Source organism: Bemisia tabaci, chromosome 10, assembly GCF_918797505.1.
Source record: "Bemisia tabaci chromosome 10, PGI_BMITA_v3".
In the NCBI taxonomy this organism is placed as follows: Eukaryota; Metazoa; Arthropoda; class Insecta; order Hemiptera; family Aleyrodidae; genus Bemisia; species Bemisia tabaci.
In genome coordinates, this window is record NC_092802.1 from 22844900 (window position 1) to 22871160 (window position 26261).

Below are 26261 nucleotides of genomic sequence, written 5' to 3' on the forward strand. Positions count from 1 at the left end.
TTCAGTAGATAGATACAGTTTTATTCTGTACAAGATTAAGTCACTTTTTTTACAAATAAAAATTTGAACATATTGCCTAGGTAATGCTTCCATCACTTTCTGAAGGAAAAAGTTATTGTACATACAGATAATATTGCAACAAATTTAAACAAAATCTTTCATTCATAAAATAACCACGTAATCAAATACTTTTATTTACAATTATCTTACTGTATACATTACAATAATTAACATTTGATTTTTACAAGATAAATTTGTTAACTAGATTTTTAATTACTAATTAATCAATTTCTATATTTTTGATGGTAATGATTTGCGATCTATTCTAAAAAAGGGAAACGACTCAATTAATCAAAATTTCAAGGACTCTTTGGTTTAAATTGTTCTAAGACTGAAAACTAGAGAAAAGATGTTTTAAAAACAAATTGCTGGTAAAATATGCAAGAGAAGAGAAAATGTCGATTTAAGAATAACATTTCATTCAGATTAAGTAACCTGAAATCTTGAGCTAATAAAATATGTTGAACGTCTTGATATAGGTAATTAATAAGCTGAAAGATGTCTACATCGAAAGAGGAGGTTAACTCCTGTACAATAGTGAAGCTTTCCACCGTAATGATATAAAATGAAAAAGCTGAAAGAATGGAAAATTTCATTCAAAAACGATTTTCTCTAAAATGAATAAACTTCGTAGTTAATTGAAACAAGTTATTAATTTCGTTAATAAATAGAATACAATCCATCTCCCACCACAGTATTATTATTATAGGTAAGCTAAATTTTTGTCGGCAGTTTCTTCCCCACCTCCGTAAATTATTAGAACAAAACTATTTTAAAAATTGCTTCATGTATCTCCAGTTTATCCGTGTTTGAGTTACAAATCTTTGAAAAAAGATTTCCAAATTTGGAGAGGATTATTTGACCAATGTCTCGAAGAGTAAGTTACATTAAATTTTTTTTGGGATCATTTTTCTGAGAAAAAATGGAGGGAAGGGCAGATGAGATTCTGTTTCTGATCACACAACATGAAGCAGCATCAAGTTATAAGATCTATGCCAACACCAAGTTTCTTCACTTAATGTAAGAGGAAATATTGCCCCAACAAAACGGTGAATGCCATCATCCACAGCAATGGTGCATAGGTACTATGCTTTATTTTACCCTTGCTTCTCAGCACTGGCTGTGACAGCACTGGTGCATAAGCGTCTCATCACTGAAAGATGGATCCAAAGATAACCACTAAACCATGGTATGCAATATGGCAGTGAGTGACAACATAATCCCTTGTTTTTCCTCTCTGTTTTCAAAGAAATTTAATATCTCCGTTATCGCAGGTTAACTCTGGATTAAGAAACTAGAAGTTCGAACGTAATGTTTTTGTTCATGCCAAAGCTATGAGCCTTAAGCATCGAACCTCCGTTTGGCAGAATGCGCAAGGAGCCTATTGACCTTAAATGAGCTTTTCAAAATGAAATTTCAATTCTGTCAAAACCTTAGAATGTAATCCCTGGTATACTTGACCATAACGCAGTCCTATTATGACGGGGAATAAAAATAGGTAATAATAATATGAATCTCATCTTTGAAAGAGTCTATTGAAATGCCTACTCTTGATCCTGCCTTCCGACTATTTACGATCTTATAAATTATACTGGCATTTTGTCTTTTCATATTAATTATTAAAATTATTTGTAAATAAAAGGAACAGAGGAGCTGAAACGGATAACTGACATTTATACATTTAATGAGCTTACAAGGATGATAAAAAAAAGTTTACCCAAAATATATTCTTTAGACAAAACAAGAGAAGGAATATTTCCATGATTAGAAATATATTTTCATTTGATGTTTTCCTTCTTGCGGCTACAAGGTCAGCTCAAAACTTCCCTAATATGTTCTTAAACGTTTTGGTTGCAGCTAAATTATTGCCCTGAAATGGATTTTTTTACTTTACTTGTGAATGGTAACTATAATAATTAGGAGATTGCAACAACACTAGACATCAAGTAATCATTCTTTGGGCAAATTACTTAAAGACTTTAACACTGACTTGTCCTGGTAAGATTTCATGGACAAACACACAAAAGAAACTCTCATCCCTAGTAGCACAGGCTGAAAAAAAAAAAAAAAAAAAAACTGCTAGTATATCTGTGTTGGGAAACATGTTTTGTTCTTTTTCACATGAAAGTGCCACCATGCACTTAAAGACTTTTTTCCCATTTCATTGGAGTAAATTTCAATCAAATTCTACAAACATTTTACACGGAACTTTGGTTTTTTTATGTTGCACATTTTGCTAATTATTCTATGTCTGGCATTAATGTGGGTGATTTTTAGAATTCAACAAAATTTTGATGCCAATTTTTATCATAACTTTCTTTTAACGTTGACTTCACAGAAACTTTACTTTACAAAACAATTGCCTAACTTGTACATTTAAGTAACGATTTTCTTTAACATATTTTTAAAGTCCACCTAATTTAACTGCCAATGCCACAAGGGTTTATTCAAAGGAAAAATAAAAAAATAATTCAGGGAAAAAAAATTTCCTCTTTTAACATAAGCAACAGCCAAGTGTTGATTTTTAACATTAAACACTGTCCAATTCTTAAGAATTAGAGGAAGAAGAAGATAACTGGTGGAAGAACAAAAATCAATGCAGACAATCAATCAAAAAGTAAGTTCCATTTTCTGGTTGGTCAAGACAAACAAGTTGCAAGTTTACATCAATATGCTTGCAATCTTTGAGCATCACAAAAATGCGCATATAAAATCTATTCTCAACCCAGATAGCACAAGAATATTCTCGGAAAACTGGAATCAATCGTCGTACTCATTAGCAAAACTGGAATGATCTGAGATAAATTACAAAATAAGCACACATTTGAGACATCTTCCAACCCTTCCTCCCCAAATATTCTCTTATTTTTCATGGAAATTTTTTTTTTTTATCATCAAACTTAATCAACTAAATTTAGACAGTTATACAGACCAGCGTGGTGAATTTTGGCAGAATTGGTAACACATTCCATCTGAGTCAGTGGTTCTATTTTTTATCTCTGAGATTGCTCAAAACACATTAGCATTCAGAATTCAAACTAAAACTCATTCCCGATTGGATCTGATGTTGCAAAGCCCCATTTAGCTATGATAATTTTCTTGAGATGTCTTGAAAGTGTACTTAAAACGAAAACGCATTAAACGTATTGTAAAATTACAACTTTATTGGTCTCTGCCAATTAAAGAAAATCATACATTCATGGTTTTCATTGACAACAGCAGGAAGTACTGATGACAACCATTAGAAGAAATTCGGATGGAGTTGCTGAATGTTTTAAAAATGTTCTGGACATATTAAATGTCACCCCACTTTTTGTGCTACCTGGGACAGCTCTTAGGCTGTGATAAGTGTTCGCACTTGTTATGAAAATTGGATGTTTCCAATACTTGGCATTTACTTACAAACTTAGAGCAATTCTACTTTCTTCCAGCCTTAGGAATCTTATATTTTGATTAAGTACTGTATTGAAGAAGAATGTAATTCAGTTAGTACATGAATCCAAAAGAATTGGAGTGTCAATAGACCCAAGAGACAGGAATCCATTGTGGTCCGGCATGCACTCTGTCGATGGCATGCTCTAGCGTTATTATGGTTTCCTCGATGTCATTGTTAACGATTGTCAGGTCAAAAAGGTGACCGTAAGCTTGTCGCAGAACTTCTGACTCTTTGGCCAATCGTTCCAAACTCCCATCAAACTACATTAACAGAGAAAAAATCATTAGTTACACTTAGTTGAGGGGGTGTCAAATGAGGTTCTGGATGCCAGGAGGAGAATCGCACTTTTTAATGACAGTGATTAAGAATTTCTGCTAATGTTTCATTGAAATTTATTATGAATTTTTCTAGTGACCCCATTTAAAGGTTGATTTTTCTATAGAACATTGTACCTATAGAAAAATCACCCATTATATTCCTCAGGACTTTCATTAATGATGGAGATTCTTACACTGCAACTGAGAAGTGTCCTTGGCCCAATAGCACCTCAGATGATGTGAAGAGGTAAAGATAGGAAGCACTGTTTATCAATTTTATGATGAAGTTAAAATCGGACTGTGTATTTTTCTACCAGCACTAAACGGAGACTGAGTTCAGTTAAGGAGCACAAGGTCTGTCCAAAAAGTATGTATGCGCCACCCTGGTTTTCTGTGTCGAATACAGGAAAAGTCAGGGAAGTTTTTTTCTCAAGCCCGCAGACACCCATCGTCTACCGACAGTGTGAAAGTGTGGGCAGGCAAAGACTGGATGCTTCAGAAGGACATTGCTCTCAGCTCATTCCTACTATGACGTCCAGTAATTCTTAGCAAAACTCAGCATCTTTCACTTTCACACCCTCCCCATACCCCAAATCTAGTACCTAGGTACCTACTCTAGAACCTTCGGCTCTTATCAAAGCTGAAATCAGGCTGAACAGAACCAGATTCCAAACAACCGAGGACATAAAAGAAAACACAATGAGAATCTTGATAGCTTTCCAAAGAGAGGACTTCTCTTGGTGCTCCTTGAAATTAGAAGAACGCTCAGCCAATTGTGCCATGTCCAATAGAGACTACATTGAAGGATAAGTAACTCTCAACATTGTGGGACAGCTTTTACACTTTGGCCTCGTAATTTGATGGTACCTATACTCTTTTAGAAGATGTTAGCTTCTTGATAATTTAATTTTTTGAGAATCACCTAAGAAAAAATTTCAACTCGGAATGAGTTTCATATAGGTATTTATGTTCACTTTTCGTTCTTTCAAAAATCTTTAGGGACAATTCCAGCATGAAATCAACATCATTTATACTTCCTGACATTTTAACCCATTGACTTAAAGTGATGTTTCTCAGCCTATTGGACGACTTGGCATCGATGTCTAAAGAATTTAAATGATTCGTAAATTTCCATAATTTTGGTAGCAATTGCTTAACAATATAATAGTATTGCGACAAAACTTTCTTCCTCTTTTCCCAAAGAGCCTATTATGAGTGCTTAATATCAATAGTTGAAGTGCAAAACAATGTATCTAAATTTGCAAAGTTGCAGACTTCCTATCATAGTAAATTTTTCTTAGGAAGACTAGTCGATATAATTTCTTGAAAACTCTCTTTATTTTTCTTCTCCATTGGTAGATTATTCTACATAGATTTCAAGCTATAAAATTGACTTGTTTCTCTTTGGACAAACAAAACAGGAGCAAAAATTTTGAGACGTCCTAATGGGGATACTTGGTTTTTGACTTTGTCCAATGTATTGTTTTTCAAACCCAGGAAAGGCGTTCTAGGATTACTTTAAATTGTTCAAAGTTACTAATATTTTAGTTTCCTAAATGCAAATCCATGTACTTCGAATGACAACGTTACAGACTTCCAATCATACTTTATTTATTCATTTGAAAACTATTCAACATAATTTCCTAGAAACTTCCTCGAATTTTCTTCTCAGGCAGAACATTCTGTACAAACTTTGAGCTGAATAGTTTCTTTTCAAAAAAATAAAATAGGAGCAGAGATTTTGAGTCACAGCAATGGAGATACTTGTTTCGCACTCTAGCCATCGATTTTCATCTTTAGCTAAGATTAATTAAAAAGACAATGGGTTAAAAAGGATGAAATGGAAATGAGAACGGTTCAGGTGATCAAAGAAATGAAGAGCATAATGTACCTAGGGAAAATGTAAATGATGTAAAAAAGTATAGCAATAAATAATTTGGCAATAATGAGAAGTGACATTGGAAAATTATGGGGTGAACTCACATTCATAACATCAATATTCTTTGCTGAACTCACATCGGTTAGATTCTGAAGCTGAGGTGCAGCAATGAATACAACATAAGGTGAAAACTCAGCGACTCGTAAGACCTTCAGGGCTTGGGGCTCGACATCCAAAATCGCAACTCGTCCTTCTAAGTGAATTTTGCGAATTGTTTCTAATTTGGTTCCGTACATTGCACCCTCGTGAGTACCTGAGAACCACAGAAATAAAAAGCAATCTTGAATAGGCATGAGATTGCAAGTTGTGAAATTTTGGTCAATATTGTTCAGTTTTGGCAGTTGTACAAGTTTGGCCCATATGCAAAAGAAGTTCTGAGGCAGAAAATTGGGAGGCTGTACTATGCTGATGGTGGGACTGACCAGTCCACAGTTGCCGGTAACTAATGTTGCAGCAAACAGCAAATCTCTTTAAGTTTGAATGAATTTTCAACTCTTCAAGATACGAAGCAGGTCCCAAAAAAAACATTCAACATTTTTTTTCTGTCGACTCAAATGGAGTACTTCAGTTTCAAAATGATGTGAAACATCGTACACTTTGGACAATCACTCTTTCAATTACAATTTTTCAAAAATGAAGAGCGCTCATTTTGGTCCATCTTGATAGGTACATGAGTCTTTTTTTTTCTTTCTTTTTCACAATTTTGAAAACAATTATTTTTAACCTTCTGGTGCATGTCTCTCGGAAACTGGACGTATTTATGCTAAAGGAATTATGCGCATAGGGTTTCCATGCAACATATTTCCTTTTAGCATAAATACGTCCAACTAAAAGTGCTAATCTTTATAACCTTTTTTTTTTAAATTTTCCTTGGCATTAGGGCTATAAATGTAATTAGCTATTAAAAAGTAAATTAAAGTTATTAAAATAACTAATTAGTTATTAAAATTATACACTCATATTTTTTTTTTTTTCATACTAAAATACAGCTCCAAAAAATTGCAAAAACATCAGCCAAACTTTCAATTTTCCAAAATGAACTTCCATACCAACAAATCTGTAGTTCCAGTTGTAACCAACTGTCATATTTACATGCCTGCAAAATTACAAGCTTGAAGATTTGAAAGTTTGTGAGAAAATGTGCCAGAATTTGAATGGATTTTTCAATAATTCAAATGGAATGTTCTTCTCACCTAAATGAGAATTTCCTTTTCATACTGAATTTTAAAGCAAGTTAGCAGAATTATAAACTCTAGGTTTCATTCGTGAACAATAATTGCAGGAGATATGAAACAAAAATGCAGGTGATTATTTAGCTGTAAAATTCAGATTGAATTGAAAAAGGTTTGAGCTTAGGTGCAATAAGTTGGATTTTTTCAAGAAATGAGCTCTGATCATTACCTTAGGATGTGCCTAAAATAAAATTATTCTTTTAAATTTGACACTGCATACATAATTTCTTGACAATTTTCCTACGGGTTAGAGACTTCAGAAGAAAACTGTAGAGTTTACAGGCTCCATCACCACATTTTAAACGAATTTTGAGTGTATTTAAATTTTCCAATAAGTTCCTTTGGTGTGAAATAATTAGGTACCTATGCAATGCATCTTGATGTAATTTTTTTGCATTCTTTGAAATGAAATCGAAGTTAGATCTCTATCTCATTTAAGTGTTTGTAAATCATCAGCAAAGAACTAATACTTTTCGAATTTTCCGTGAAAAATCTCAAAACAAAAATGACGACTGTATAAAAATTACAAAATCACTAAAAAACGGCTAAGGGATTAAAGCGGATGTCACAATTCTAAGAAGCAAAAGGGGCCTCAAAAATTTTCTCATCCTGAGGATGTATTTAAAATCTCAAATACATTCAAAACATGAATTCAGGTTCATTTTTACGGAATAAATACAACTTAAAGAGGAGAGAGGTGATAGAATACATATGTTTAAAAGTTATAAAAGGAGAGCTAGGTGGCAGGAATACGTTTCATTTTTTCAAATAAATACTTAAAAATCAATTTTAATCATAGTAGAGGCAAATTATGGAGATGAATCATTAAAAATTCTTCAGAAAAATCACAAAGAAAACTTGATAATTATACCAACCATATTCTAAATATTCATTTGCAGCTATATCAGCCATCATTTCATCATGAGGAACAAAGTAATAATTTCTACCGTTTTCCTCGTCACTCCTAGGTTCCCTTGTTGTATCTAGGAAAAAATTGGGAAAGATACAACGATTAGTAAACTGAGAGGTAAATTAAGGTAAGTGTTATGAAGATGTAATACACTGATATTAGATGCTCGTTTAAAATCAACTGACTTTTAGGTCACAGGCAAAAATAATTATACAGTTTTAACAGTGAGACAACAATGAAGATGTGTCAATGTCCCAGGTATGCAAAATTTGAATAGAATCTTGAAAACGATTAAACAAAACTGTTGAATAATGGGTGCTCCCTATAGTCTAGATTCCTCAAGTCAGAATTCATCTAGGGCTTCAGGTCAAAATTTCAAGTCATAGGCAGATTTCAGGAAGTCTGTGACCTTTCATGGCCAAGAACTTGTTTTTTTCACTGCAATGATGGTCCTTTTTTAGAATACCATTGCTTTCAGCATAAAATAATCTTATTGATTGTGAATGATCTGTTGGCATCTTTTTCCTCCAGGACTTAGTTTCAAAGCAAACCACATTTGGATGAACTGGCAGACTCGGAGAAAGGCCGTTAACATATAGTGACACATTCCTGACTATTTTGGTTAGCCAAACATCCTGTGTTGGGAATTAGCCATTTTTCATGAATTTTGATTCTTCGATATCGCCAATATTAAAAAAAAAAGCCCGATGATTTTCCCTAGGTAAGCCTTTGAGAGAGTCATGCATGCCTCCCATCAGAGAACTTGGGGGAAAAAACTCTTTTTGAGAAAAAGGTCTTGTTTTGATGCAAAGAACCCACTTCAGCAGTTTAAATATTTAACCCTGGGGCAGAGGGGCCAATATAATACAGTGGGTAGGTATTACTTGGACAAAATTTTGCAATTAGGAGCTACAATATGTGGCTCATTTGTGGAAACACTTATGTACATAGGGAAAAAAATGTTGTATAGGTACTTTGTTACTCAACCAAATCAGAAATTGTAGTTCCTGATTGCAAAATGTAGTCTAACTGTGATAACTTCTAACAAATGGAGGGGTTATGAGAAAGGAGAAACACAAGTGCTATAGATTAAAAAACAAAGGATTTCAAAAATTAAACGGAGAAAGTAGGTCTAGAAACGTCTGCTTTCAACTTTCGAGTAAGAGATCAAGTATGATCTGACCTCTAAAATTACAACTACCAATTTTTTACATTTTTTTATACGCAGTACCTACTTACTTACAAAAAACCTAAAGGAAGATATTACAGAATTACAAGTTAAAATTGAGGAGTAATTATCCTGCTGCGTGAAGAGAATAACTACCTACGAATATTTTAACCTTGTGATTTTTTAAAAGTGTTACAGAACTGACTACTTCACTTACGAGGTATGGGATATGCGTATTTATCAGGATGTCTTGCTATTAGTGTATTTTTAATGTGCCTCCTACCAACGCCGTGGGCTCCTAATAAGACCAGAGTTTTCCGAACAAATACTGAAACAGAAAACATATGAATTATAAAAAAAAGATCGGTATAGACAAATGAACTTTTTAATTTGGCTACAGTAGAGTTACTAGACTATTTACTATCAACCAATTGATAAATAAAAACATTGAGCGTCAGAAAAAGGCATCATTCTTTCAAGCTTGTAAACATACCACTCTTGTCATTTTCCTCCAAAATTGTCACCAAGATTGTGACATGTGACACACCTAAGCCTAGAAACGGCAAGAAAGCGTATCTCTCATCTCTTTTTCTAAAGGAAAATTAGTCATTGTCATTTCTGAGGAACTTGCCTGATTTTACCTCTCTGTGAAGAAGGAGTTGAAATGGATTGCCTGAATAAAATAATTAAATACATATTGAAAAAGGGGAACATTTATTACTCATTTTTGCATCAGTTATTACGCATCGCATCATATGATAAATGGACGACTTAAAGCAAAAAAGAACCAGCGGCCAAATTGTCAATTTCTTATTTATGACGGATTGCACATCAGAAGAGCATTTACTAGTGACTAATGACAAAAAGCACACCATATATATCCAAAACATTGTTTAAAATATTTCGATTGCACCACGAAAATTAGATTCTCGAAGAATCGACCAAACGTATTTTGAAAGAAGGAACAAAGAGCCAGGGCCGGATTCACCTACTTGCCGCCCGTGGGCCGCCTGTATTTTGCCGACCCCTTCTCATTCGTTTTGAAACATCAGTAAAAACCATCAAGTGAACGTGCAGCGGGGAGGGGTGCATAAGGCGCGTTTACTCGTGTTTGACACATTTTTTGCGAAGCCCTGTCGACATTACCAGCAAAAGTTCACGGAACTTTGCGCGAAAGTTAAGTTCCGTGAACAAGGCCTGCCATTTATAAGAAATGAACGAAAAAATTATGAAAGAACAAACCGACCGCACTATGTTTGACGCAATGCGTGAAGCATTCCTACAGTCAAATAGGCGCTGTGCGTTTTACACCGACCGCGTCTGAACGCACTGTGTTTGACGCAATGCGTGAAGTATTCATGCTGTCTTGTAGGCGCTATGCGCTTCACGCTGACCGCACTGTGTTTGACGCAATGCGTGAAGTATTCATGAGCTCTTGAAGGCGCTATGCGTTTCATGCCGACCGCCGCTGCGCCGCTCCGCTCCAGGTTAAATTGCGTGTTTGGTTTCTCTCTTAACTCGGCTAATTAAAGGCGTTGTCTCTTGTATCACCGAAAGACGACAAAATTAGAAATTACTATACTTTTACCCTCAGGAAATGAGAGATTCTGTCGCCTTTTCTCGTTTGTAATTTATTTTCTGAATCCGATTTTTTTCTCTTTTTTTGATACCTACATTCAAAAAATTGCAAAATTTGCCGCCCCCTAAATTTGCCGCCATGGGCCGCGGCCCATGCGGCCATCCCCTTAATCCGGCCCTGCAAAGAGTTGTTCCTCTTTTGCTAAACACGACTTTTGAAATTTACCTGGCTCTTGTTGACCTCGAGCTTCTACTTTAACTCCCCGGCAATCAAATTGCATATCCACCAAAATGAAGGAATTTTAAAAAAGTCCGGTGATTCGTTGCCTAGGAGTCTATACTTGGGTTGAGAGCGGCAGCGCCGCGCCGCACAGTGGAACAAGCTAATAGAAGGAGTCGGACATGAAATATTTGGCTCAAATTTAAAATTTTAATGTCGATTTGGTCACAAATTCAATTTCAATGGGTGTTGCTGGGAAAAAAATTCATGAAAAAACAAATGGAACCACTTTTAAACTTTCCTGTTGTATATTTTCAAAAATAAAAGCTTTCAAAGTTTCCATATTCTGTCCGACTTCTCCTATTGACTCGGCCCAGTGTGCGCCGTTGCCAGGGCCAGATTAAGGGGGTGGCCACATGGGCCGCGGCCAATGGAAGCAAATCTAAGGGGCGGCAAAAATTTGCAATTTTTTAAAGTGTAGGTATAAAAAAAAATCGGATTTATAAAAACAAAATTACAAACGAGAAAAGGCAACAAAATTTCTCATTTCCTGAGAGTATAATAATTTCTAATTTTGTCGTCTCTTAGTGATACAAGAGACAGCACCCTCAATAAGTCGAGTTACGAGAGAAACCAAACACGCAATTTGGCCTAGAACGGCGCGACTTGGAGAGAAATGATAACGAGGACTTGAGATGAAAAGGAGAAGCCCTCGGCGCGGCGATCGGCATGTAACACATATTAGCGCCTACAAGACTGCACGAATACTTCACGCATTGCATCAAACTCAGTGCGGTCATTGCGGTCAGCGTGAAACGGATAGCACAAGCACCTACAAGAATGCATGAATACTTAGCGCATTGCGCCAAACACGGTGCGGTCTGCGCGGCGCGGCGCCGGAAGTTAAAATCATTCCACCACATTTATGTTTGTTCTTTCATACTTTTTTTGTTCATTTCTTATGAATGGAAGGCCTTGTCCACACAGAGATAGGTTTACAAAACTTAACTTTCACGCAAAGTTTTGCTAGTAGTGTTGACAGGGCTTTCCCAAAAGATGTGTTCAACACGAGTAAATTCGTCTTGTGCACCCCTCCCCCGCTGGCACGTTCATGTGATGGTTTTTATCGAGTTTCAAAACGAATGAGATGGGGGTGGCAAAATATAGGCGGCCCATGGGCGGCAAGTAGGTGAATCCGGTCCTGGCCGTTGCTGAGTCGCGGGTCACAGTGGATCGAGTCAATAGGAGAGGTCGAACAAAATGTGGAAACTGTAAAAGCTTATAACTCCGTTCATACAACATTTTGAACTTCTAAAAGTGGTTCCATTGGTTTCCTCGTGGAATTTTCATGGGTGAACATCCCTTAAAATTTAAAATGTGACGGAATAAACATCAAATTTTGCAGTTTAAGTCAAAAATTTCATGTCCAACCTCTCTGATTGACCCGATCCCCTGTACGGATGCTCGTTTCGACTTCATGCAACTATTTTAACTCCTAGGAGATCAAATTGCATACCCTCTGAATTGAAGGAGTTTTAGTGTTGAAAAATTTCTGGATCCGCCTCTAAATGTCAATGGTTTTTGCTGAACCTGCTCTCCTGAAAACCTGCATTATTGCTAATGGCCGGTATCATCTTGCAAAATGCCATCCAATCGTACGACAGTTACATAATACCTACTCACGTTGTTCTTTACAGAAAAAGATGACAAGAATGGGAGCTTCTGATAAGAAATCCCATTTCGTATGCAAAATGGTCGTGCGTCCGTTACTTAAAACAATTTCCATATAAAAGTTATACATCATTCATTTATTTTTCTCCTTACTTTTTACTATTTATTTAACTTTTTTTATCTCATTCTGCAACTGGGACAGGACAGAATAAAAACTAAAGAGAAAAGAATATACCTGGAAGCTTGACGACTTCTTCGTATGTGTTTAGATCAAGTTGATCGAAAACAGCATTATGCTTCGCTAAGTACTTGTCCTTGTACTGTTTCTTTTTACGACTAAATATTGAGCAATTAACTGAAACAAACAAATGACAGAATAACGATATGAATAAACTTATTGAAAACCGGAAGAATAACTTATTTAAGAGCCGTTAACCGTTACTGAAGGAGATGATCATTGAGCCCAACTACAATACTGCTGTGCTGAGGAAGAACGCCGTATGAACATTCGAGAGTTGCGCAATTTCCATTGATAAAACATGCATTTTTGACTACATTCATGCATATTTTTCCTTGAAATGTTCAAATATTTTAGATTACATTTCATTAAAAACCGTCCAAAAATTTTAGAAAATAATATTCACAACTTTCCCAGTAAATTCTGTCTTTATCGGAGAAAACTTGGCAACGTCTGAAGGCTCATACGGCGTTCTTCCTCAGCACTAAGGAAGAACGCCGTATGAGCCTTCAGACGTTGCCAAATTTCCTTCGATAAAATGTTTATTTTTGAGGAAAGTTATGAATATTTTTCCTTGACATTTTCAGGAACTTTAGGTGAAATTGCAAACAACATCTGAGGAATTGGAGGAAAACTATTTATAGGTTTACCAGGAAGTTCGTGCTTCGGTAATGGAAATTTGGCAACGCCCGAAGATCCATGCAGCGTTTTTCCTTAGCACTGCAGAATATCAGACCAAATTGAAATTTCTTCACAGTGAACATAAAATTCTCTGCATGTAAGCTCGACAGATCAGCGAAGAAGGAGAATTCCTTCTTCGCTGTCTGAATGACACTATTACCCGCGGCTGATACAGAATTTCGCCTCCCTAGCAGTGGTGAGGCGTGAATGATCGATTTTCGATATTTCCCCTTTTGAAGCTGTGGTAAAGAATCGATTATTAAGGTGTTCGTTGCGAACACCCTGTTTATCGATCCTTTTCCATAGGTCTAAATGGCATAACAATCGATACATCGCAAAGCACGCCACGCCACTGCTCCCTTGGTCGATAGCAGTCTGACGCTCCTCGATTCTTGGGTTTCCGAAAGAGATTAAAAAATATTGGTTGAAATTTGCTTGAATGATTTTTCCCCCTCCATAATGAATTGCAGTTGTTTACTGATTGTGAGTGCTGGTCGCAAGTTGGCTAAATCACCAATATTGAAGTCTGAACGACTTGTGTGTCGAATCGCAATCTGTTCGTAGCTAGCAAAGAAATACGGTACAGATGATTAGGTATCAATTAAGAAATTGAAAAGCTTTTAGTGATTTAGGTATTCCAATGGGCTTTTGTTACCTTCACTTTCTGATGCTCAACAAGAAATCCAGTAAGTACAAGGGAAAGAAATACGAAAAAAAAATCTCGACATTCGGTTATTGAAATCTTCTCTACAAAATCATCTAATAATAAACTAAACTATCGAATGCGGGTACCAAAGAACGAACTGAAGGCAGCAGAGATCCGTACAAAATACCATTCAAAAGTCAAAAAGTTAGATAGGAAGTAATTTTTATTTTAAATATTTTTTTTTTAAAAGTTTTATTTCCGTAGAAAACGTATGCATGCTTCTATGAAAATTAATTAATTGACACGAGGATTGCTGGAAGTGAAGGTAATAAGTGCATTCTCATGAACAGTTGAAGTAATTTGTAAAAACAATGTATTGTGAAGATAGATAACCAGTTTTGAGACTGGTTAAAATAGCAGGTCTTCAATCATCTGGGTGTCTACTAAAACAGGCTGGCCAAAATTCAGTACTTTTACAGTGCTTTTTCAGTACATTCCCACGAAATTCAGTACCTCTTGATCAGAAAAATTCAGTACTTTTTGTGTACTTTCAATTGACGAAATTCGAAAAAGTGAAAAACTTTGAATTTCTCGCTCAAATTCCGACAAAAATGAAAAAATTCCGGACCCTCTTGCAGAATTTCCGTACTTTTTCAGTACTTCCGGGCCGCCTTTCAAGAATCAGTGCTATTTCCAGACTTTCTGGAAATTCCGGACTTGTAGACACCCTGATAATGGAGCATTGAACATGTGAATATTTTGCAGAGAGTCAGTAATTGCCGCGCCGGCAAATTGCAATCTACTTGTTTTAAATAAGGAAATGTGAAAATTCCGGAGTAAAGAACCAAGATAGAAAGTGCTGATCAAAATGCTCGGTTATAGACGTTGTTCCTTTCTTGAATGCGTGGTATCAGCCTATTGGCGGATCCAACAGATTGGCAACATTGTCTTTCCTCCATTTAAACCTACGGGAATGTATCGATACTTGGAGGGGCCAGGTGCTTCGCCAGGAATCGATTATTTGGCATAGGTTTAAATGGAGGAGATCCGTGGTTCCCAAATTGCTGGATCCGCCACTGAACCAGCCAGCACACTCGCGAATGAGGGTAGTGAAGAGTTGGGTTTGGTCCGGATCGGCAACTAAACTAACCTCCCGGTAAAGCGGACGGTATCGCCAGGCTTTGAAGGCGCTCAACGTCGAGGTCGAGCTTCGAGGTTCTGTTCTTTACCGATGAGACTTTTCCTGTGTTGATAGAAATTGTTGCAATGCGACGAGTTAACAACCAGGTGGCATGCAACGTAAGATAGAAATGAAAGATTGGGAATTTCAGTGAAATATGTCATGAAATTTCACGAGGCTGTGAAATTTTTCATATTTTTCAGGGGCTAGAGTATGTATGTGTCGCAGGCAATTAGCAATCGCCGGCAATTTACAAGCTGGTGGTGGATAAATATAGAAAATCATAAAATTCAAAAATAAAAGAACAAGATTAGAGTGCTGATTATGTTGCCTGTAATGTGAATAGACACTTTTCCATCCTTAAAAACATGACAGGGATATGCACACTTAGAAGAACGTGTAGTGAACTCTGTGACATTAGTTGGGTTGAAATCGGACAGGCAACTAAACTAACTTCGTGACAAAGCGTACAGTATCACAAAAAATGAAGGTGCTTCAAGCCGAGCTCATACTTTTGAAGACCATAACCCTTAAAAATTGCATTATGCCGATGCGCATCATTGCGATTTATGGAAACAACGTGTGAACCGCTTGCAAATTGCCTGCGACAAATGCAGCCCGAACTCAAACACACAAAAATGGAGGAAAGTCACAATTTATACATTTTGTGGAACATGAAAAGGACCCGGTATTTTTCATAAATTTCGTTAAAGATTTCACGTGAAATTTCAAGATTGTATTTTTCATGAAATGCTGCCACCCTGGTTAACAAGCACGCTTGCAAATTGCCTGCGATTGCGGATTGCTCGCGACAAATATATCCTAGAAACAGTCAGTATCTCCTATAATCTGCCTTTAATTTCAGATTTAAAACATACCTAATTCCACAGGAATCTGTACCTCACAGTGACTCATTGTACAGAGCAATTACTTTCATTAAAATGAACGGGGTCAGAGTTTCGATCATTTCTTCATTTTCCGCGAGCCTCGGATTTTCCCCTTACTACCAGTGGCGCGGCGTGAATTGCGATGTATCGATTGTAATATCATTTAAACCTATGGCAAAGAATCGATTATTAAAGTGTTCGCTGCGAACACTCTGTTCATCGATCCTTTTCCATAGGTTAAAATGACAGATAAATCGATAAATCGCAAAGCACGCCACGCCACTGCTTGCTACATTTACTTTACCCTGACTTTATATGGCATTTGATTAGGCTTTCCGCTTGGATTTTTCTACTTTAAAAAGATTTTTTTGCCAAACGCTGCATGCGAAAATCCCTAACTTTTCCAGGTTGCCATCCTGACTTTCCCCCAACTTTTCAGGTTTCTCAGACCGCCAGAAGCCGTGGGAGGCTTATGTTAAACGTTTAATTAGGACTTTTAACAAATTCTTATCTCACATACTAACTTCTTTTACTCTTTAAAAAACATGTCAAGGGTGTAATGAAAAAAGCAAAAAGTTTAACTATAAAAAATCGACTCAACTTTCTAAGTCAGCTAAGATTTTGTTTAAGAATTACGATTTAAAAAAGAACGAAGGCTCATGCAAACTGCATACAACATACAAGCTACCTTTCATCTCTGGAAAGCTATCTATATTTACTTGCGTGACTTCAGAGGGAAGTTAAGAGATGCGTTCTCAGAGGAGAGGGGAAAGGTTAAATTTATTTATTAATTTATTTAAAGTTTGATAGGTAAATAGTGTAGAAGAAAAAATGTTTGACTTTTCTCGAAAATCTGAAGGAAAGTGTTCACTGTGGGTGCAATGTAAAAGAGGAAAGGAGGATATGAAAATAAGTAAAAAACGAAAAGCTGCGTAATTCAACTGTAAATAATGAAGACCCCTTAAAGGCTTCCATGAAGGTATTGCATTATGTGATAAAGAGGCCTTAGAGTGGAGGAAACTATCATGAATACGAACTGGAAAAAAAACGCTTGGATCTAGAGTCCAGACTCTTGAAAACAATGACAAGAGAAAATACTTTTGATTCAATCAGATTTAAGCTTAAATCAAGAACCAAGCCTCTTAATTTGAGCGGATTTCCTTTTGATTTAAGCTTAAATCTGATTGAATCAAGAGTATTTTTTCTTGTCAATGTTTTCAAGAGTCTGGACTCCAGATCCAATTTGTTTTTTTTTTCCAGTGCAGGGAAAATGTATGGAAACGTCTCAGATATCACGAAACTTTCTTTTATAATTGCATTTCTTTGTTGAGCCAACAAGTTTTGACTCTCACGTGTTTGGAAAAATTAGGGATTTTCATCATCCTTGGAATTTTTTTCCACCTTTTGATTTAGGCTTAAATCTGATTGAATCAAGAGTATTTTTTCTTGTCAATGTTTTCAAGAGTCTGGACTCTAGATCCAATGTGTTTTTTTTCCAGAGTGAATATACGGTCCAACATGTTTTTAGACCAGTGCCACCGTCACAAATGCGATAGAACTTCGGGTGAAGTGCTACCTGGCACTTCGCCACTTCGATGTACCCAGTCTCAAAAAATCTTGCAAGAACGGTCTTAAATGAATCGGACGTTACGCTTGAAAATTGACGATCCGCTCCTAATGGGAAATTCCATGTAAATTGAACCGATCAAATGCGGAATAGGGTACCAAAGCTAGAAACGTGATACACCCGGACTAAAACGGTTTTACACACAAAATATTCTGAAGGAGGTACAAAAATGAAAACATGCATCAACTTTAAGATTTGGACGATTAAATACATCTTTTAGTCCGAGAGCCAGACGATATTTAGTGGCAAAATCGTGGCACAAGTTTTAACCACTTAAATCTGCGCTGACACGGAAGCTGGTTGTCTGCCACGTGATGGTACACGCTACAACGTTGCAGACGACCATTTTCTGTGTCAGCGCATGTCAGGTTATCAATTCATTATTTAAAAGGTCAAAACTTGGGCCACGAGTTCGTCGCTAGATAGACGTATTTTTGTTAAACGGAACTATGTGCATTAAGACATGAGCCTTGAAACCCATAAGAATATGTGCATAACAGGGGTCACGTCATAATGCCCATACACAGAAAGAAATAGATGGTGCTGACGACAGAGCCTTCTGTTCACAGGGCTCCTGCAGTTTCTTTGTTACACTTACAGAATTTTTCTGTTGTCAGAACAGAACTTCGGTCGTGAACAGAGTAGTCTGTCCTCATAACGGAAGCTTCTGTGACTATTACAAAAGAAATGCAGGAGCCCTGTGAACAGAACTATTTTTTTCAGTGTAGTTCCGCTTGATAGAAACACGTCCAAATATCGTTTGGCTTGCGGAATTTTTGGTTCTGCTGAAAGATGCCATGCTATTTGGGTTTGGTGTGTGTGTTTGTGTGTTTACCTGCTGATGAGTCACAGCCGTCTTTGTGGGAGGAACACCCGGGGACAGATTCCTTGTCTGATAGAACACAAACACATGCCGTCACAACCAACATTCATTGCCACAAAACATTCTCACATCATAATAATACAAAAGGGCTTATTCTACTGGGTAGGTTGTCATTTATTCGGACTGGGGTATCCATGAACCAATGCAGGTAAACAAAAGGGTCGAATAGTTACTGTTCGAGAGAATTCTACTGGGGACATTGATTTTCAGGATTTTTCATTCTAACAACTAAGGTCAAGAGTGGTTAGTTTATGTTTGACTGATGAGTCATCTTGCAGACCTGTTCTAACCTTCTGTACTCAGAATTTAACTAAGCAAAAAATTGTTTCGGTGTACCACCAAAAAAGCACAAAAAGCTTTTAAGGTTTACCTACTCATTTTGTTGGTGTAATATGCATCGTGTGTTATGATTCCGGGAATTAGCAGTGCTCCCATTTTCCGGAACCAGTTCCGAATTCCGGAACCAGTTCCGAATTCCGGAACTTTTGAGATTAACCTGAATTTTTCACGGAACTTTAATAAACTTTTAACCTGGAATGTTCCGGATCTTTTGCCTCTTTCGGAACTTTCTCGGAACTTTTGAAAAACCCAAATGGAATCCCGGAACTTTAAACAGTCATGGGGTGGGAGAAATTGGAACAAAAAAGTTCTGAGACACGGAGATTTTGATGGAAATGGAATGGGAGCACTGGGAATTAGGTCTGTCCTCAGAATTTAACTCACGAAAAAAAATTTTCAGTACATACCAACAAAAAAGCACAAAAAAGCTTTTGAGGTTTACCTACTAATTTTGTTGGTGTAATATGTATCGTGTGGTATAAATCTGGAATAGGTAGGTACCTATTACGCAAAAATAGAAAATTTGTACTGAATGGAGAAAGATTCTTTCCAAAAAATGGCTTGTCCAGTTATCGCCACAAAATACATAATAAAAAAGTAAGAGCAAACAATTAGATTTCAAGATAATGCGGATCATGTCATCTCAGTATCTTCATAGCGACTTCTTTTCTTCTCTCTTATTCTAGACATAGGAAAATATTTATCAAAATTTTAAGTGGAGATTTTCAAGGGCACCTATCCTCCTAGTATTTCCCCCATTTTTTGACTTACTATATCTCCTCCTAAATTAATGAAGTACGCTTGTAAAATTCAGCCTGGCTAAAGTTGACACAGCTTTAAGAAACGCAAGCCTTGTGATTTAGTCTGTAAGTTCGTGGAACCGTCCTTTGCATTTTTACCAAAAGTATACAAAATTTAAAACTGGCGGTAAACCCTGTACTCTTGTACCCTGTACCCTTTTGGCCACTTCTAGTCCAAGTTCGATACCCCCTTAAACCCCCCCTCGAAATTCGTTTTCCCTATTTTGGAGGTCAAAAATGAAAAGAACGCTAAAAACTACCCTCAGTTACCAATTTTCATTAATATTGGTAGGTAAACATTGTCACTGTGTTAAAAAGACGATTTTTTTCCCTTTAACTTTGAAGGGCCATGGCTCCCAGGGAAAGCGTTTTTGGAAAAAAAGTTAAACCACAAAACGTCTTTTTTTAACCCAAGAGGCTGGACTCTAGATCCAATGTGTTTTTTTTTTTCCAGTGAAAGAATCGCCTTCTTCAATAGGTATTCGTACTGAATCCTGGGACACCCTGTATATATCACATTTAATATACGTTGAAAAATGCGCACTGAAGCCTATCCATAGAAAAAGGGAAAATCCAGTCATAAATAGTAAAGCTGATAATACCTTGTTCGTGCTTGGATTTCTCCATTTGTGCACAGGTAATGCGCCACTCCTGAAGCTCAGGCGAAGGGATGAGTCCCGCGGAACCAGCCGCACTATCCTTCCGCGCTTGCCACCAGTTGTGGTCATCTTTACTAATTATCTGTCGAGTCATAGAAACAAAGTAAATTAGCTGCAAGAATCATGTTTCGCACATTGATATGAAAGAGTTTTGATTTTCCTCCAATTAGAATTTCGTCATCATAGAAAGAATAATAAAAAAATACCAGGAGTTTTTTTTAAAAAAAAAAAAAAAAAAAAAAAAAAAAAAAAAAAAAAAAAAGCTCTCAAAAAGTAGTCATTGACTTTTTCATGTAAATTTCACCGTGAGGTAAATTTTACTTTAAAAAATAGCGAAACAGGGTTTTTCAAAAAGAGCTTTTTAAACAGAGGCGTTGAAAATTTCTTTTAGATTCGGTTAGCCTAAAACCTTAATATAGATTAATTCGGCTAGTTTTACGTTAAACTTGGTCCTGGTTCACTAAAAAGCCCATCTGATTGTAAGTTAGCTGTGGTAAAGGTATAATTATCGAGTACTTGAATAAGTATTGAGACCTTACCTGAAGTATATCTCCAGTTTTGAAGGCGATCCCTGCTTGGGCACAGGGGATAAGATCGTCTTCAAGAGGGTCATAATCAAATTGAGCACGTACAAAAATCTGAAAACAACAAAACAAAGGGTCAGCTTGAGTTGTTTTTCCAAATTAATTTAAAGTGCGGAACTTAAATTATTAACTAAAAACAACATTAAAATGAATATCGCGTCGTCGTCCTAAAATATGCAGTATGGCTAGCAACGCTATACTATAGCATCTTACTGCTGATTCAGGTGTAAAGTTTGATTTTCACTCGTGGAACGCGAATGAAATAGAAAGGAGCGAAGTTTGCCCTGCAAACATAGTTTTTCCACGAAAAATTAAGAGATTTTTTCTAATGCGCCTCAACCAAAATTTTCACTGCTCTCAAAACGATGACGGGAGAAAATTGAAATTGGAATCCCGCATAAATCAACACGGACATCAATCGTGCACGAAAAGTTGAAATTACGGGAGCCTTCCCTTTTTTGTGTAAGGAGGAAGGATATCCATCAATCACGAAAAATTGCATCCCGGCGTCGCGTTGACATTCAGAAATCCAAAACGCCTTTAGCTTCTTATATATACAACACGGATATCCATCGAGCTCGAATAATTGCATCTTGCATCCAGGCGTCGCGTCGCGTAAACATCCAGAAATCCAAAACGCCTTCAGCTTCTTGTATATGCAACACGGACATCCACCGAGCTCGAATAATTGCATCCTCGCAGGCGTCGACATCACAAATGCCCAAGTGCCTAGCCTTACAGTCCGGTCGTTGGCAATAATAACTAGCGTAGCCTTTTTCTTTTCCATCTTCTCCTCTTTTTTTTCGTACACTGATCGATACACGCACAATATCATAAATACATTTTTGGAAATGTTAATTGTTTGAAAAATGTTAATAGGCCACTGGAAAACGTATGCGAATTAACACAAGTTGATAGTTGTTTCCTTTCCAATTTCGTGTAAAACCCGATTACCGTAAGAAAATAACCGATGATGGCTCCAAACCAGGATAATGACGTTTTTATTCAGCGTTAGTTAAGGAAGATTAGTCGCATCCAGGTATCAGAACAAGAGGTCTCAAAAAAGAAAGTCAAAGTTTGTGACAAAAGGGGATTTCTTCGGGAGTGCTTCGGTTTAAACGAGTTCTCCACCGACGCACAGTGAATCGAGTCAAAAAGAGGGGCCGGACATGAAATTCTTGACTAAAACTGCAAATTTTGATGTTTCTTTCGTCACATTTCACATTTTGAGAGATGCGTACGGAGGAAAATTCCACGAGAAAACCAATGAAACCACTTTTAGAACCTAAAAGTTTTAAATAAACGGAGTTACAAGCGTTTAAAGTTTCCAAATTTCGTCCGACCTCTCCCGTTGACTCGACCCACTGTGCGACGTCACTTCGGTCCACGGACTCGATCTCTCCGCAACCCGTTCAACCCCCAAAAAAGAAGTAAAAACTTAATTTCAATAAAACTTTTCCTCTTCTTGGAGGTCGTGAAAGCTCCACTCAAGTAGCATAAATTGCACTCATCCATGCTTTTAATGCTTTCTGTGGGGATAGAAGGGGGGGGCGACGGGGGTAGGGAAGGGGGGGGGTCGAAAGTTGCGAACCCGCGATTGTACACAAATTGCGCTCGTTTATCTAAGGTAAACGGTACAATGAGAACTTAACAACTTTCCAAAAAGCGCCGTTGCCAAACCGAAGAGAAAAACCGACGGTTGAGTCGTCGACGAGAGCTCCCTCTCGAAGGATTCGACATCGCCGGATGGCGCGATCCGCGAATCGCGACCCGCTCAAATCCGCGCTCCGGCTTGGGGAAGTTTTTCGAAATCGGCCAATTAACTACCTCCTCGCAGAGGCGATACATCACGCGGCGACGCCGAATTTGGCAGAAAATCGACTCGATATAGACGTATTCCTGTTGAATGACCCAGAGACAGGTGGGGTGTGCTCGTCAGTTGAGGGTCGTAAGAATGAACGGGAATGGAGATGTTGCATGTGTGAGGAATTTGCGATTTGACTGTTGATCCTTCTGTAAAAGTTCGCGAGAAACACGATGGTGCCGCTGGTTTTCTCTGAAATCAACTCCCAAGCTCAAAAAAAGCTCTCAAGTTGAGGCCAAAATGGAGGGGATATCCCACGCTATACTGAGAGTCCACCTCTACATCAAGACAAACTCTCCGTGTAAAGATAGGGAGAAAATACATTAGCAGTGATGCCATGTTTTCGGTTTTAGAGTCCCCAAATAAAGTGGTAGCCCTGTCAATGTATTTGCTCCCTATATCTTTGCATGGAGAGCTCGTCTTGATGTAGAGGTGGACTCTCAGGATAGCGTGGGACATCCCCTCCATTTGTGCCTCAACTTGAGAGCTTTTTTTGAGCTTGGGAGTTGATTTCAGAGAAAACCAGCGGCACCATCGTGTTTCTCGCGAACTTTTACAAAATAATCAACAGTCAAATAGCAAATTCCTCACACATGCAACATCTCCATTATAAAGCGCAAGTGACGTCAGCGGCGACGATGCACAGTGGGTTGAGTCAATCAGAAAGGTTGGACATAACATTTTCAACTAAAACTGCAAATGTTGATGTTTATTCTGTCACATTTTAAGTTTTTTAGGTGTATTGCTAGAGGAAAATTTCTATAGAAAACCAATGGAACAGCTTTCAGAATCTCAAAGTTTTAAGTAAACGGGTTATGAGCTTTTAATGTTTCCAAATTTTGTCCAATCTCTTACATTGACTCGATCCACCGTGCGATGGAGCCGACGCGCGACGATCCGACGCGTTAACTCATGAGCCCTGTCCACCACGCTCTTGTCACGTGCCCATGGTTTATGAGTGTCGTATACAGTTGGGGCATGGTTCCGTTTGGTAGAATGTTTTTATATTTCACCTAAATTTAACATCGGTACGCGTTACCAGGAAAAAAATGCTGAAATTGGGTCAAAAATAAACTTTTTATCAATGGAAATTTGGCAACTCTCGAATGCTCATACGGCGTTCTTCCTTAGCACGGCAGAACGGCTCAAAGAGTCTAATCTTGCTGCACGCGCCTTTTAATTTTTTTAATTTTCCTTTTTTCCCCCTCTTCCTCGCTATCCTACAGCTTGTAGCACGCGAATATACGTGGGCGTATTTATGCTGAAAGGAACTACGTGCATAGGATTCGCGCGCAACATAGTTCCTTTCAGCACAAATACCTCGATGTAATCCCGCATCCCGCGAGCGTGAAAATTAAATACCGCAGCTTCAGTGGCGTGGCGTGCTTTGCGATATATCGCTGTTCTGCCATTTAAACCTATGGTAAAGAATCGATTACCAAGGTGTTCGCTGCGAACACCCTGATTATCGATCCTTTTCCACAAGTTTAAATGACATAACAATCGATACATCGCAAAGCACGCCACACCACTGCGCAGCTTCGCGTCAATATTTCAAGGAGAGCAGAGGCACGCCGCGGTTGCACCTCAAAGGGCTAGGTTGGTGGGGTGGAGGTGGGGGAGGGGGGTGTAAAGGAAGGCGCAAGAGTGACTATTAAAAGCGGGAATGCGTTCCGCAGGAACTTAAGAAGCTCTCACTTCAAAGGGGCTGGATACGAGTTGTTACATTTTGAAATTTTGCTGTAAAAAAAAGAGGAAGAAAAAAATTTGATTGCTGAGCAGGCAGTCGCATTCATTTTCGTTTTCTAGACGGCTCTTTTTTTGGGGTAGGCTCGCGAGATTTGCATTGCGGTGGAGAAAAGGGAGGGTGTCGATAACGGTCATTTTTGAGCCCACTCTAAGCTGAACTTTCCCAACATTACAACTTTTGGCTCAAGATAAAGGTCCATATTTCCCGGACTGCTTCATTGTTTGGTCATTTTTGGTAAGTTTTTGGGTCTGATACTGCGAGGCTCCCGTTTCATGTCCGTCAAAAGTTCCGGAGTTCGGAACTTTTTTGTTCCAGTTTCTTCCACTCCGTTGTTTTTCGTTTCAAAAGTTCCGGGATTCCTGTTAGATTTTTCAAAAGTTCCGAGAGAGTTCCGGAAAATGCATAAGATGCGGAAAATTTCAAGTTCCGGGAAAAATGCAGGAAAATCTCAAAAGTTCCGAGATTTGGAACTGGTTTGTTCCAATTTCTTCCACTCCGTAACCGTCAAAAGTTCTGGAATCCCTTTTAGATTTTTCCAAAAGTTCCGAGATAGATCCGAAAAATGCAAAAGATCCGGAAAGGTTTGAAGGCCGATTTCATCGAAAAACGTTGATTTCTCGGCACACACACAATCGCAAACCCAAATAACCCGCGTTTTGCGCAATTAGACTCAATTTTCGGCCAGTATTAGGCCAGAAAATAACCAAATTATGATGCATTCCGAGAAAGGACCCTCAACGAGCAAAAAAGTGTAGAGTTGGAAAAATTCAGGGTGGGTCCCAAAACGGCCTTAATCGATATTCCTCCATTAAACGGATAAGAAGGACATCCTACTGAAAACGACAATGTTGGTAACATGTTGAAATCATATCATTACCAACCCATGTGTCGATATGCCGTTACCGTATGATAGCGACATAGTCTTAATTCAGAGACAACTATGAAACCAGTATGTAACAGTGTAGAGTTGGTTCCCGCGTGATAACATACTGATCTCAACATAGTACCACATTGGTGGTGGTACACGAACATGTTGAGTCGCCACGTTGTTTGGGCCAAAGGCGACCCCAACCTCACCGTGTGGGGCACAAAATGCGCTTATGTTGGCCCAACATGGACTCAACAGCGGTCCATGTTGGTTATTTTTACTTGGAGTAATTTTGATAACGATAAATTAAAATAAAACCTCATTTTGGTTTTTGAATAATCTGCATGCAACGCTCGCCAATTTCTTTTCATCTCAAGAGAATCATCGAGCCTATTAGAGATGAATCGCATTTAACAAAAAGAAACCATCGCGATTATAGTGGTTTCAAAATCGTGCAACTCATCCTTTTCTTTTTAAAAAACCCAATATATGTACAATATTAAAATTTACACAATAATGTTACTTTAAAATTACCAATTTTTCGGTGAGAAGTCAAAACTATTTGCTATTCTGGGGGATTTTTATGATAATTATGAAGATGCAATATTTTTACAACACTAAAGTCACGCTGGTTCCTTTTTGCTAAATGCGATCCAAATGATCCCGCAATGTTCATAATCTTCCTACGAAGGTACTCTAAACGGACCCCGTACTCGCTTTATAA

General features: G+C 37.7%; 1 protein-coding gene across 11 annotated transcripts in view; it reads right to left on the bottom strand.

The window, feature by feature from the left end:
• The window catches only part of CASK (peripheral plasma membrane protein CASK), an 832536-nt gene continuing 806275 nt past the window's right edge, over positions 1 to 26261 (bottom strand). For 4 of the 11 annotated variants that reach the window (XM_019058934.2, XM_019058930.2, XM_019058931.2 and 1 more), the window contains 8 exons: positions 21011 to 21109; positions 20415 to 20553; positions 18626 to 18682; positions 12767 to 12886; positions 9280 to 9390; positions 7860 to 7967; positions 5797 to 6005; positions 1 to 3756 (listed from right to left, as the gene is read on the bottom strand). In XM_019058934.2, the coding sequence (XP_018914479.1) occupies positions 3577 to 3756; positions 5797 to 6005; positions 7860 to 7967; positions 9280 to 9390; positions 12767 to 12886; positions 18626 to 18682; positions 20415 to 20553; positions 21011 to 21109 (1023 nt within the window). In that variant the 3' untranslated portion in view covers positions 1 to 3576. The remainder of the gene's footprint in view (positions 3757 to 5796; positions 6006 to 7859; positions 7968 to 9279; positions 9391 to 12766; positions 12887 to 18625; positions 18683 to 20414; positions 20554 to 21010; positions 21110 to 26261) is intronic. The other 7 variants (XM_072305061.1, XM_019058932.2, XM_072305058.1 and 4 more) reach the window with 3 other exon arrangements.